General features: G+C 41.1%; 1 protein-coding gene across 3 annotated transcripts in view; it reads right to left on the bottom strand.

Annotated features, from left to right (window-relative positions):
* LOC126187564 (protein bric-a-brac 2-like) overlaps positions 1–14750 on the bottom strand; it is a 127581-nt gene that overhangs the window by 94665 nt on the left and 18166 nt on the right. For all 3 annotated transcript variants that reach the window (XR_007537757.1, XM_049928720.1, XM_049928721.1), the window contains exon 4: positions 8375–8478. Coding sequence is in view for 2 of the 3 variants with exons in the window: in XM_049928720.1 (XP_049784677.1) it covers positions 8375–8478 (104 nt within the window). In the remaining variant the exon portion in view is untranslated. The remainder of the gene's footprint in view (positions 1–8374; positions 8479–14750) is intronic.

Here is a 14750-nt window from a genome sequence, read left to right as displayed (position 1 = left end):
TACAATGAACATTTAGACACCAAGACACCTCCCTCTCCTTTGAAGACGCCTTCGGATATTAATCAACGCCACATCACACTCTATGGACACCATGGATTCTATAAAGTTACCTCCTTAGGTACAACTAGCAGTGATCTCACATGAGAATGTGTCATTAGAAAAGAAACCGATTTGGGCAGATAGACGTCTCACCATGTTACATCAACAATGTATTACTTTACCAGACAAAAGTGACCAGCTCTGTCTCAGTCAGGAAACATGGCACAACACATTGCAGATGGCAACCAAGAAAGATTGAGCATGCCTGGGCACTGCCGAGGACAATGTCACTGGAATTCACTGGGGCAGCGACCTCCAACCATGCAAAACAAACAGGCAGTCAGATGACTATAACACTCTACACTTAGACAAGTAGATAAGGCCACATCTTTGTTGATTTTATGCCTGTTTCACTGATAAAGCACACAACTGTGCGACATCTTGTGATCACCCAAACAGGATGAACAATCCAGATTATTCATCAGTAAAAGTCACCTGCCTACTCAGCACAAGTCAATTAAGTTGCACACTGTCCCTAAATGAGGATCACACTTGCAACCAATATTTTCTTGTTGACACTGGATATGAGGTGAGTGACATGCCCCGTGAGTTACCACACCCAGAGGAGACTTTATCCACCTTCTAATTATGGGCAGTGGACAATTCACACATTGCAGTACATGGAACGACAACTTCAACCTTGGCTTGGGTTAAGATTAGGTGCTTCCACAGCAGTTCTTCATCGCCATTCTCAAGGAGCCCGTGCTGGGTGCTGATTTTCTGATGTTTTTGTTTCTTCCTCTATGTGACACTTAGAACTCTTCTACATCACAGCAGCGGACATTCTGTAACCGGGATCATTGGTGCTCATTGGCATCCACGCAGCCACCTTTTCCACAAATGCCAGCTCAAAAACTCTTCATTCTTTCAACACATACAAACATAATCAACAGATACTTCATCTATGTGAAGAGAACCATACTATATTGCACAGCTACAGAAAAGCTCACCACTGCACATTCATATCTGGGGTTACTCAATCAAGAACAGCCGCCTCATTCTGACATTATCACCATGGGCAAGTCATCAGAAGTGGAGTACCCGGCCACAGGCACACACACTTCTTTACCAGTACCAACACAAGTCAGTCCAGAGGATTCTTCTTCCAGTGTCCATGACACTACTGTGAGTGTTTCCCTCGTTCTACTAGATTCAAGCATGCATTTCAGACAAACTGCTATCCACATCATACCAATGATGGCTATTATCACCCCTTTTGGACTTTATGAATTCCTATACATCCCACACAGACTAAAAAATGCACTGCAAACTTGGCACAGTTTCAGTGAGAATCTTCTCTTCAAATATTAATTTTGATTCACCTATTTAAATATTGCAGCCTTCTCTAGTTCTCAACACAGACACAAATGTCATCTCAAACTAGTTTGTGATGAATTACACATGCTCAGCATCGATTGCGACAATCACAAGTTACCTTCCTTGGCCATTCAATTAGCAACTATAGTGTACAGCGTACGATACATTGGAGTGATCTCATTAGTCAACTATCACAGCCACAGAACTTTGAATAATTATAACAGTTACCTGGCATGGTGAATTTTTATTGCAGACACTTATTCATGCAGCTGCCATCCAGGCCCCACTGATGAATGCGTTAGCATGCAAACACAAGAGAGGTAAAAGAGATAGTCAATGGACCCAGCAAATGTGACAGTTATTTGGGAAATTAAAAACTGCCTCTTTGAGGCTATGACATTGACACACCCACTAACTGCTGCACATAAGTCGATCACCTCAGATACGAGCGATTCTGTGATTCGGGTGGTTCCAACAGTCAGTAGCAGGAATACAAAATCCATTACACTTCTTTTCCAAAAATTTGACTGACTCGCAGCATAAGTGGTCAGCTTATGATAGGGAACTGTTCTCAAAACATGAATCAGTATGGCATCTTAAAGATGATGTGGAGGGCAGGCTATTAAACATCTACAACAATCATTGACCTCAGGCAGATTTGATTTGAAATCTAGCAGAAGATTGTTGCCTAAGGCGTTTTCACCACAGACATTGTCATGGTAGATTACCTCTCCAGGATCAATGCACTATCTGTGCAGAATGACTATAACAAACTAGCAGAAGTGCAACTACAGAGCATGCAATCATGGTAACTCCTACAGGACACAACAAGCAGTTTGTGCCTAGAAGATTCCACTGTTCTTGGCTCTTCAACACACGTACTGTGTTATGATTCACAGAATCGTATTCAAGGACTAGTACCTCTCATCATGAGGACAGTAATATTCAATAAACTACACAGGCTGTCCAGGGATCCTTTCAACAACAAAACACATTACAGATTGCTTCGTATGGCCAAATGTCAAAAAGAGACTGTAAAACTTGGATGCAAGCACGTGCTGCCTGCCAACACTCTAAGACAAGATGGCACACACAACCACAACATGGTCGTTATTCAACCCCAGGGCCTGATTTCAGTGTGTCCACCCAGGCCTTGTCAGGCCCCTCACCAACTCAGGCTGTTTCTATTATACCCTTTCAGCAATCGACAGGGTGACTCACAATTTCAAGTCTATATGGACATCTGAAATCACTGCAAAAACAACAGCAAAAGCATTTTTCAATTTATAGATTTTTTTGCTGTCCCACCTCAATGATGACAGATGGAATCAGACAATTTGAATAAGCACTTTTTACTGGTCGCTCATGCAGTGTTTAGCACTTCCAAAATATGTCTTACCACCCTCAAAGTCTTTCTTTATTCGTGTCAGAGGTACACTAAAATGAACACATATACAATACATACAAAGAAAACTATACAGTATTCACCCAGAATTGGGCAACTTTGATAGCATTGGGTAGCTGCAGACCTTAAGTCCTTCATGCTACAGCTGGTTGGGCATGAGTTACATTTGAAGAGATGCCAGGTTGTCTGCAATTCACCGCATTCGCACAGTGCTGTGTTGGCATTTGGCAGTTGGAAGTTCCAGTTAAGGAGATCGTCCCTCGATCTCGCGACTTCGGTCCGTAGTCTGTTCAAGGACTTCCAGATGACCCACTTCTCTGTGTGTCCAGGTGGCAGGGATTCTTGTGGTATCATCCAGTTTGACAGGTGTTGGCATCTTTCTTTTCACTTGGTTGAGTCGGGTAGCTGCAGCTGATCCTTCTAAGGGCTGTGAAGTGGTTAGGAAACCCTTCCTGGACTTAAGTCTTGGCTTGGCAGGTTGATGTCCAAAGAGTGGATGTGAGGTCACTGTATTTGATTTATGCCTCTTGAAGTTAGCGGCAACCTCTCTTCTGATGTCACATGGAGCAATCCCAGTGAGACATTGAACTTTGTTCATGGGGGTTGGCTTTAGGCAGCCTGCAACAATCCTAAAGCTGTCATTTAAGGCTACATCAACCTGCTTTGCATGTACTGAATTGTACCCACACTGGGCTAGCATACTTTCCTGCAGAATAACGTCTAAGGCAAGAGCTGCTGTTCTTAATGTTTGTGGTTGTGTACCCCAGTTCGATCCCGCCAGTTTCCGAAGTAGGCAGTTTCTGGAGGATATTTTCTGCTTCCGCTTCAATGTTCCTTGTAGGTCAGTGTACGGTCGAGAGTGACGCCCAGATACCTGCGGTGGGAACAATATTCTAGTGCAACTCCATTCCAGAATATTTCAGGTTTCCTGTCAGCTTGTTTATGTTTCAGATGGAATGAACACACTTGCGCTTTCGTAGGACTGGGTGCAAGTTGATTCTTTTCGTAGTAAGTACCAAGCTGTTGTAGACAGTGTGTAAGCATTATCTCTACATCTTCAAACCAATTGCGCTGGGCAGCAAGAGCAAGGTCATCAGCATATATGAAACTTTTGCATCCTTGAGGCTGTGGTTGATCATTAGTGTACGCATTAAATAAAATAGGTGACAGTACACTTCCTTGGGGGAGAACCTCAAAGTAATGGACTAGTGGAACGCTACCACAACACACTCAAAACAGGATGATGAAGGACGGAAGACCTGAATGGGTGCTTTTAGGTGTGCATTTGGCATTTAAGGAAGACCTCCGTGCATCTATGGCGGAAATCCTTTATAGGGAACCATTCTCTCTCCAGCGGAGTTCACAGAGACATCTGAACCACCAACAGACAAAGAAAAAGAACTATTCCTTTTCACCTGTACGGTGTAACAGCACACTGCTTATCTCAAAATACCAACCCCCACATGCACACGGTTCACACAAAATCTTCACCCACCCAGCTTTAAAGGGCTTTACTTAATGCATCAGATTATCAAAACGACTTGCAAAATGATTTAGATAAGGTATCAGTATGGTGCAAAAAGTGGCAATTGACCCTGAATAAGGAAAAGTGTGAAGTTATTCACATGAGTACCAAAAGAAATCAGCTAAATTTCGATTACAAATCTGAAGGCTGTAAATTCAAATAAATACTTAGGGATGACAATTACAAATAACCTAAACTGGAATGATCAGATAGATAATATTGTGGGTAGAGCAAACCAATGACTGGATTCATTGGGAGAACACTTAGAAGGTGCAACAGGTCTACTAAAGAAACTGCTTACACTACGCTTGTCCGCCCTATTCTGGAGTATTCCTGTGCGGTGTGAGATCCGCATCAGGTGGGACTGACGGATGACATCGAAAAAGTACAAACAAGGTCAGCTCGTTTTGTATTATCGCAAAATAGGGGAGATAGTGTCACAGACATGATACATGAATTGGACTGGCAACCATTAAAACAAAGGTGTTTTTCGTTGGGTCATTGGGATGGGATCTTCTCATGAAATTTCAATCAACAGTTTTCTCCTCCAATTGCGAAAACATTCTGTTGGCCCACCTACATGGGGAGAAATGATCATCACAATAAAAGAAGAGAAATCAGGGCTCGCACAGAAAAATTTAAGTGCTCGTTTTTCCCGCGTGCCATTCGAGAGTGGAACGGTAGAGAGACAGCTTGAAGGTGGTTCACTGAACCCTCCGCCAGGCACTTTATTGTGAATAGCAGGGTAATCGTGTAGATGTAGATGAAAGACGACATTGTCCGCCTGTCATTGCTACCATCATACTCAGGCCCACACAGACTGATTATATGAGGCAATAACACATTTGACATCTTACTTCCTGGGAAACTGACAACTATCATGTCAACATACTCAAGCCTGCTTGGATTCTACAGAATATGTCTGAAGTGACAGTAAATATCACTGACCGCAGTACTTATATCAATCTGGACAATGATGTACTTGTAGTGGAAGTAGACACACAAAAATTTCAATCTGAAGAGATCTCAGTTTAACTCATTGACAACCTTCTTGTTCTGGAAGGACAGCTCAGTGAAGGCAGGGCAACAAAGGGGCACCTCCTGGAATATTCTCTCATCATTACAGACTTCCACGGCGTATCAACCCAGACACTATTACTTCTCGGGTGTCAGTGGATGGAACCTTCACTATCACAGCCCTGAAAAACAACCACAGTGCCTGCACTCGCAAACGTAGAAGGATAAACCCATAGCTATGGTTTCACTGCCTCCATTATTTAAGGCTCCACCACATTTCAATGATGATCAGCAATCTCGTTATGAATGACCACATCAACTTCCCCCTCACCTCGCACCTCGCAGAGGTGTACTGAACAGCAGGAATCATGTTTCTCCCCATCCTCCTGAGCATCAAGAAACAATCCAACCATGGCCTACTTAGGCAGCCAGTCACAGTGTGGTTGGTCACATGTGCTTGCATGAAGAGCAGTGCTCCTCCCCTGTGCTTTGCATTCCTTGGAGGTGGGGGAGGCACCACATGGCAACACATCTGTGATAGCATTGGTGAATATAAGAAAACTCTCTGCCAGTGGTGGAGCTATCTGCAGCAGCACTATCTTTGCAAACAGTTCATGCTGAGGTTTTGTTGTATTCACATGCATCCTTATGTACTGCTACCAAGGAATATAATGTATGTAGTCTGTACTTGTTGTTACAATTATTATATCATCAGCATCCTCAACTGGGTCCTCTCCACAACTTCTTGTCAAGTTTGCACTTCAAGACTGTCTTCAAATGTCTTCACTGCAAGTGGAATTAAAGTTCTAAATCTTTCGTTTACTGCTTTAGGATACAACTTTGCCTTGATTCCTTTCAGTATTATTACATGGGGCTTCAAAAAGCAAGTTACATGTTACTGTGGCAAGGTAAGAAACTTTAATTGAATGCTGCACTACACTTCAAAGCTAGACAGGTACATAAGACTATTTTTCAACACAGTCACCAAGCTTCTGGAGATTGCAGTCAGAATGTTCTACCAGTTGTTCAATTCCTTGATGACAGAAATCACATTTTTGGTTATGGAGCCATCTGAGAAATGCTGTGTGAATTTTCTTATCATTAGAAAATCTATTTACCCTTCAGTTGCTGCGAATCAGTTCCTTGATTAATAAACATAAACATGGTCCGTAGTAGGCAGCAGTGTGAAGTTTATTTAATCACGTGATTAGCTAATTTTGACTATGTGTCACTGTCAAGCCCATTTGTAAAATCTTTATTTCATGTCATTTTCAAATCACTCTTAACTACAAGTAAAAAGTAACCATATTCTGTCATTTTATGAAAGGATAAACACAACAGTGACGCCTTTCAAGATCGTATTCTGAACTTTGCTCTATGTACAACAACATGGTAAACATGTTGTTGTACACCCAGGAAAGTTCAGAATATGATCTTCAAAGATGTCACTGTTATGTGGATCCTGTTGTGAAATGATGGAATATGGCCACTTATTATTTGTAATTAGAGTGATTTGAAAATGACATGAAATACTGATGTTTCAAATGTGCTTGACAGTGACAGTGACCATGTTTACATTTATTAAGCTTCTGGAGGCTGTGGATCCCCACAAATGCAGAATTTCTTGATTGCCTGGGCACTGCCGTCTGTGGTCTATATTAGTGGCCTCCCATAACAATTGACATCAGTGTGGCCTTGGTCATATTGTTGGCACCATTTTACCACGGCTATACACAACACTGCATTTGGTCCATATATTGCCATAATTTCATGGTGAATCTGTGTGCAGTTTAGACATTTTGGCCACAATAATCATACTGTTCTACATACTTCAGTTTTGGAGTAGATTTCAAGTTCTATATCATTTCATTCATGCACTGTGGTGAATTCTCTTCTGATAATGCGCCACTCTTGTTTTGCAATGGTCTTTGCATGGGAGAACACATGTAAATTACTTTCCGAAGTCCTTATCTATCTGCGCATCATTAATAATTTTTCTTACGCTGTGCCCATTAACTGGGAACAGTCCTTATCTATCTGTGCATCATGATCTGATAGGCCATTAATAATTTTTCTTACGCTGTGCCCATCAACTGGGAACAGTCCTTGTCTATCTATGCATCATGATCTGACAGGTCATTAATAATTTTTCTTACATTGTTCCCATCAACTGGGAACAATCTTTGAAGATATTGTCTATGATTGTGGTGCTGTTTTCTGAACTATAGCTGGAAAGTACACTGTTTACACCAGGTTGTAAGAATCGAGTAAATCCATTAACATTCTTTTCTCTGGAGAATGAGTCAGAAAACTTGCGTTGGAATCCACATTACCAAATTAACTTCATGTCTTTTGTGAGGACTGAGTGAAGCACCGTTTCATATCTAGAGAGGATAACCTTGGAGCCTGAATGGTGGGGTCCGTATAGACGTGTGATTGAAGGTCTTTCCTTGAAATTTTAAATTCTCTTTTACAAACTTCAAATATTTTGGTATGCCAACTCTTTTGATTGGGGCATTAAATTTGGCATTAATGGCCACACCTCTCACCTGCAATGAACTCTTTAGATACAAATCAGGTAAGATTTATACCACAAACTGAAGCATTCATACTTCTTCACTGTGAAAATAATGCTATGGGATAATATCAGAGTCATGAGCTACTGGCAGTTAATCTGTTGCATTCCTAATGCCCCTAATACTTTGACGAAATAAGCTTACTGAGTCTTCTGGTACACATTTCCCTTTTATAGAACTAACTTCCAGAATTAAAGGGATCTTTCTCAAGAAATAATACCTCCCAGTTGACTGAAAAAGGTGTAGCCCTTCTACACATGTAATGAATGACGATGGACCTGAATTGCAAAACTGCAATATCACTCACTTATGAATTTAGTTTACAATTACATGTTCTGCATATTTGAATTAGGCACTGCAGTGACAAGTTCCTGAGTGGATTACTTCACTTTTCAAGACTGATGTACTTAAACTTGTCAGCTAAGTCAATGGTACCTGTAGTCTTTTTTGCTGCTCTCTTTTCTCCGTTTTCTTTTCCTACACTCTTCCTCTTGTTTTTTCTCTGTTGATGTGTTTTGCTGTGGACTTTCTTCTGCTGGCTGAAAAAAAGACCAAACTTGTTATTTTAATTTCATTACACTGTTTTCCATTCAAATATGGAGAACATGTTAATTCACGATAAAGTTAAGTTTAGGAGAGAGAAATGGGGTAGGTTAATACCTACACACTTCTTTTAGAACAATGGATGGAGCAAAATCACATAAAAGACAAGAACTCTTTATGTTTTATTGTGCCAGAGTTGTCCACATAAATAGTAGTAAGAGGGCTTTAGTAACACACCTGGACATGAAAATTGAAGATACAGACATATTAATATTCATAACACTGCCCCTGAAAGATGAAGGTGCTTCTGGTGTGGACATCTCCAGTACTGCAGATTGGTCATGTGAAATTTATAGTGGAACAATATAAGGTCACCTGGCTGTTGCTTCACTAGTTACTACTGCCCTTTACTAGCTACTACTGTAACATTGTAACCACACTCAGTTCCGAATCTGAAAGTAGGATCATTAATGAATTACAACATTTACCACTGAAAGCAAGTTTTTTATGACAAGGTTGCTCCAAGTTTCCCCAAGTGAAATTCCCTGTTATTTCACTGATTTCCAGAAAGTTTTAGCATTTTTCCCTGACAAATTTTGAGATCTCAAGGGTAAGTTAAGATGTGAGTTGACAATCTGTCTTTGCAACTATGGTACAAGAAACAATAATGCAAATGAGAAAATATCTAAAATAAACTTGCAAGCAGATGGCATTTCCTGATTTGAGCAAAAATCTTAAGTACTAACATTAATATCTTTTGTGACAAACTCCTTTTAGATGGAGAAAGCAAGCCAAATGGCATGTGTGTTTCATCAAGACCACTGAAGTTACTTTATTTTAATAAAATTAAACACATTTGGTGACAAAAGTACGCATTTCCTTGGAGTCACAAGACATATTTGAAATACCTTCACTGATTTCAGAAATAGCCTCAGAAAAAAGTAGGTCTCTTAAAAGAAGTGTATAAAGCGGGCAAGAATTGTGTGAACCAACACTGTAGGTGACCAGCAATAAAATGTTGGTTCTACTATGTTCGTTATTGTCAGTTATTAACCACTGTGTTATATCTATTATTTTACAGGTATTATGTGATTTTACTTTTGAGAAATATATGAGTTCTTAATGTACAAACCACCAGCGACTGACACAATTTTCTTCGTCTTATCATCCATGCTTCCTATCATATGAACTACTTTTGAAGTGCCAAAATGTATTAGAACAAATAAAGTGCCTATAAAACGTCACACTGTACAACGTGGTTGCAGCGAGACAGTCACAATTCCTGAAATCTGTCATCCATGGTCTCTGGCATGCTGAGGAGGACCGCAGTTCTTGGTTCAAGGGTAAACCATGAAAATCCGCTGCATTACACCACACCCGGCCTGCAGGCAAATTGATGAGGCCAGATCTCACAGGCAGAGCCTGCACATAAGTGGGAACCAAATAGCTTCAGATTGGCAGGCCCGATCCATTACAGATACCCGCAGAAATGGCCCATCATGGAAATCCACTCACGTGGCCAGCTATTCATGAGCTACAGACAGCATGTTGATGAAATAATACCACAGTGATCAATCCATGCAACAGATGACTTGTTCAAACACTCTGAAAATCAATAATAATGAGGATAGGTAGCAACTCGTTGTAAAGATGATTGCTAAGCTGCAGACAGAAATGTAGAAATGACAATCACATTCACAACTAAATTTTCAGCCATAGCTTTTGTCAGTAAATGGGAGCACACACACATTCACACACTCAGACATAACTCATGCACACACGACTGCCGTCTCCGGCCACTGCATCTACAGTCTCCGAGAATCAGATCCAAACAAAACAGCTCCTCATGCTTCATTGGCTCTCGTCTGCAGCTCGCAAGAAGTGGTGGCAGTACTGACTGCAAGCTGAGGAGAGTGGTAGGAAGGGGAGAAGCAGTAGGAATGAGGGAATAGGCAAGTGGCACACACACTAAGCTGCACCCACCCAGCGACAATGCATGACACCTCAGTAAACAAACCATTTCATATACTGGGACAAAAATGAGATTTTTCCAGTGTTTTTTTTCTTTTTTTCCCAAAATTTCCTGATATGTCCCTGATTTCCCTGGCATGTTTGAATTTCCCTGATATTCCCTGATTTCCAGGACCTGTGGCAACCCTGTATGAACAAAAATGTACAGATGTAACAGAACTGACTTCCTGGACAGAGAGTACAGCTATTTATACAAACATCAAACATTCCAGAATATACAAACATTGCAAAAATTAGATATTTCAAGAACTTCTCAGAAATGTTAAATACTACATAAAAAATAACTGTTACTGATCACGTCTGAAAAGGCAACCTGCAGCATGCCATCCAGCAATGCTAACCACTTACCATGCCACATACACCACAGCTCACAGCATTGCTTCCTCTCCTTGAGAAAGAGCAACCAACTGTTTCAGAAGTTCTCACTGGATCCATTACAGAAGCCCAGAGATAATTGCAGTATGTGATTCCATCATTGGCATTCCTTACAATGGCTGACCTAGTGTCCAATGGAATGGTAGAGTCATGGTCAGTGTTACCTGCCTCCGATACTGTCCGGCATCTTCAAGAATCCCAGATGACCAGATGTTGGAATGTCAAGCGAATACTTCATAACAGCTGGCCATGGATGAGCTGGCATAACGAGCAACCATTTCTGCCCTGTTGGATCACAGTTTCCTTACACAATGCTATATTAATTTATTGAAATTCTCCTTTGGTCAGATCCTCATCCTTGAGGTCTTCTATAATTTTCAGCAGTGGTGGATCTTCCATCAGTTCAGCATTAATGTCACTTAATGCAGCAATGACTGAGATATCATCCACAGATTCATAGAACGGCAGCTGGTGTCCTTGTGTTTGTGTTCACTTTTGTATACCAGAGTGACACCATACTCCTGAAGCCTCACTGCCCATCTTATCAGTTGGATCCTTCAAGTCAGTAAGCCAGTATAAAGAATGTTGGCTGTAGTGTAGTTCATCTCAGATTTGGAGAGTACTTTGGAAGTATAAGCTATCACTTTTTCAGCAACTTCCTGAATTTGTACTAGAACTGCCCCTATTCTAAAATCACTAGTGTCGGTATGAAGTTCTGTTCCGCAGTCTCAACATACAATTCCAAAACTGGAGAAGATGTAGCACCCACATAAGTACAAAGAAAAATTTTCTCACACCTCATTCCATGAAAATTTGGCATCTCCCTGGAGTAATACTTACAAGGGACATGCCTTGGTACAGTAGGCGTTTATGAATCGCTGGAAATACAAGCACATTCCAAGAAAATCCTTTCATCACAACCGTACCGCAAAGTTGGAAAATTACGACTCCTGTTACGTTTTATGGATCAGAACAGACTCCATCACCATTCACTAGGAGCCCCAAAATTTTTATTTACTGGGTGTTAAAGAGTCAGTTTTTCAAACAAGCAGAGACCTGCAGTCTGAACACACTTCCAAATGGTTGTCAGCAGCTTAGATGTTTTCCAAAGGTATTCAAAACTCAACAATGTTGTCCAGTTGGCAAAGGTACATCATCCATTTAACGTGTTGAAGCAGGCTGACCATCACATGTTCGAAGGTCACTTCAACATTACACTGTCCAAGCACCATAACTTTCAACTCACACAGGCCATCAAGAGTTATGAAATTTGCCAGTAGCCCGTCTACATTTCCATAGTTGAGACACACTTTGCTCCTTTCAAGCAGTCTACGGTGTCATTGATGTGCGGCAATAGATAAACATCTTTCTACATGAATTTTTGCAGTCATTAGTTGTTGATGCAGAAATGCCATGCGCCATGTCACCTTTCTGCTTCAAAAGGGCAAGAAGAAAGTGCCGAAGACTCTCCACTTTCTCCTGGATAATCCATTGTTCAGCCCGTGAAATTCTGTATGAGCACTTGCTAACTGGTAGATGATCGACAGTGTTGGCACGGTATTTTACAATGAGCCATTTCTCTGCCTTTTCTCCACTCCGGATTTGAAAGCATCCAAAAACTGAAGCAGTATGGCTGTCACTTGCTGACATTATTTCTCAGTCAAGCCAGAGCCTACTGGCAGTTTGATAGTATCTTCCTCCCTTGCATTGTCTGTAGTGGTAGTGGAGCACAGTTCTTCATCAATGGCATTATTCTGCCCTTCCTGGACTGGTTCAGCTTTCCCTATGTATATATGTTTAGGGATGAGTTGTGCTTGCTCATGACAATTAGTGATCCAAAGTCCTCCTTGACCACCTGCAATGCTTATGATTGTCACTGATAGGCAGACTTCTTTTGTAAGCCTGAGTAGCTTTTCCCTGTCAACAACAGCTTCATATTTTAACTTTGCATCCACAGTGATGACCGGAACTCCTCTTGTTGGTGATGGAAGGACAATAACGTCTACAATGGCAAACAAACTCCCAGAGCAATCTTTATTATGTGTGTTTGTTGCAATAGCTTCAGCTGTCTCAAGCTCTGATCTTCCACAGTCAATGACTTCTTCTGATGCCTGCAAGAAGTCTCATCTGAGAATACCATTATGCTACATTTGTTAAAATTTGTGTTCTTTCACTAATAGTAATTCTTGCAATAAATGTTCCTGTCAGCTGGATATATTTCCCATTTGTGACCTTCAGTACAATTGCTTGCGTATCATGGAAATAGTCTTCTTTGGCTGACAAAAATAAGCATTCGACACTAAAAACAGGAAAGAGTCAACTAATGCCTGGGCAGGTTGGCCACTGATTTACTTGGTGACTACCGTCCATGGAGGATTTGTATCTGTGGCAGCCTCACCTCCAGTTTTCTGAAGTGTACAGCTAGAAGAGTGTCTGGCACCTCTGTACAGCTACCAATTAACGGCTACAGCAAATTGGGGGTCAACCTCATCCAGGATATAACAATGGACTTCGTCCCACAAGTTGGCAATAATTACCTGCAGCTGACAGGCATCAATATGATTGTTGTAATGCTTGAGATCTTGTGGCATAATAATACAAAACAATATGTCCAGGACTTCCACAGTGAAAGCATACTGGTGTTGTTTTCCATCCTTTGAATTTCTGCTCTTCTGCACGGCACTGTACTTGACAGAGGGGTCGGTTTTATCTGCATTGGTTGGATGCTTGGCTGTCATTTGATGATTGCAAACATGACCAGGCTGGCCAGTCCATTCTTCATGGTATGTTTGGCTGGTGGCAGAGATTGATGTTAAAGATCAATACAACATTTCTTCAACATTCTCTATTACATCCTGACATAGGGTTGACATTCATGGTTGCTATCTCTTGTATACTCAGTACAATGTTTCTGGCTGCCAAACACTGCAGTATCTGTATTCTTTATGTAACACTGTGATCTTGGGCTTTTCTTCCACTAAACAGACTTGCTGCAGATTTCTGACAAACTTCTGGTTTTTTTCCCCCCGTTCAGCTCAGTATATGTCCTAGCTGTTGAGTTCCTCTTCGTTGTTCTCAAACCACTGCTGGGCTGTGACATTTAAGAAAAAGTAAATGGTTGCCATGCCATCCTACTTGCATTTGGAGACAGGATCAAATACTTTTAGCCATTTTGTCAGGTCCTGACCAGCATCTCTGGAAAATACTGATGCATACCCTAATACGCAGCTGACACTCTGCTGTTTTGTATACCAACTGTCTCCTGAATATACAGGTCTCAGTAACGATGTACTGCTTGTATTGTGGTTCCTGTCCATGTACGCTCTAGCTTTTACTTTGCCTACGTGGATCCAAGGTGATGTAGATATTTTGAAGTATCCAGCACCTCCGCACACTAATCCAAATCTGAAAGCCAGTTGTCATTCAAATAAACAGTGTGCAGCTATTTATACAAACATTGAATATTCCAGAATGCTGCTATTTATATGAATACTAAATATTCCACAATATACAAATATTACACGTGTACGATATTTCAAGAACTTTTCAGAAATGATACTACATAATAAATAATTCCTGCCCATAAGGGTTGAACTGGCAACCTGCAGCAAACCATGCAGTGACAAACCACTATGCTACGGTGCATACAGCACAGTTCACAGCACTACTGTCTGACTCTGTCTCTCTGAAGTGAGCATGAGTGCTGCTGCTCTTCATGTGGTCTAGAGTGGACTTGTGTTTGGATAGTGACTGTCATGCTTTCAAATTTACTGCATGATTAAAGTGACGGGCCTCTTAGCTGCACTCCACAAGCTGGTATGTTTCTTTATAGTGCTTCTGTTTGATGAGTGTGTGATTTCGA

The sequence above is a fragment of the Schistocerca cancellata genome, chromosome 5, assembly GCF_023864275.1.
Source record: "Schistocerca cancellata isolate TAMUIC-IGC-003103 chromosome 5, iqSchCanc2.1, whole genome shotgun sequence".
NCBI lineage: Eukaryota > Metazoa > Arthropoda > Insecta > Orthoptera > Acrididae > Schistocerca > Schistocerca cancellata.
Note: the sequence above shows the minus strand (reverse complement) of the source record. Positions and strands in the feature narration are given on the sequence as shown.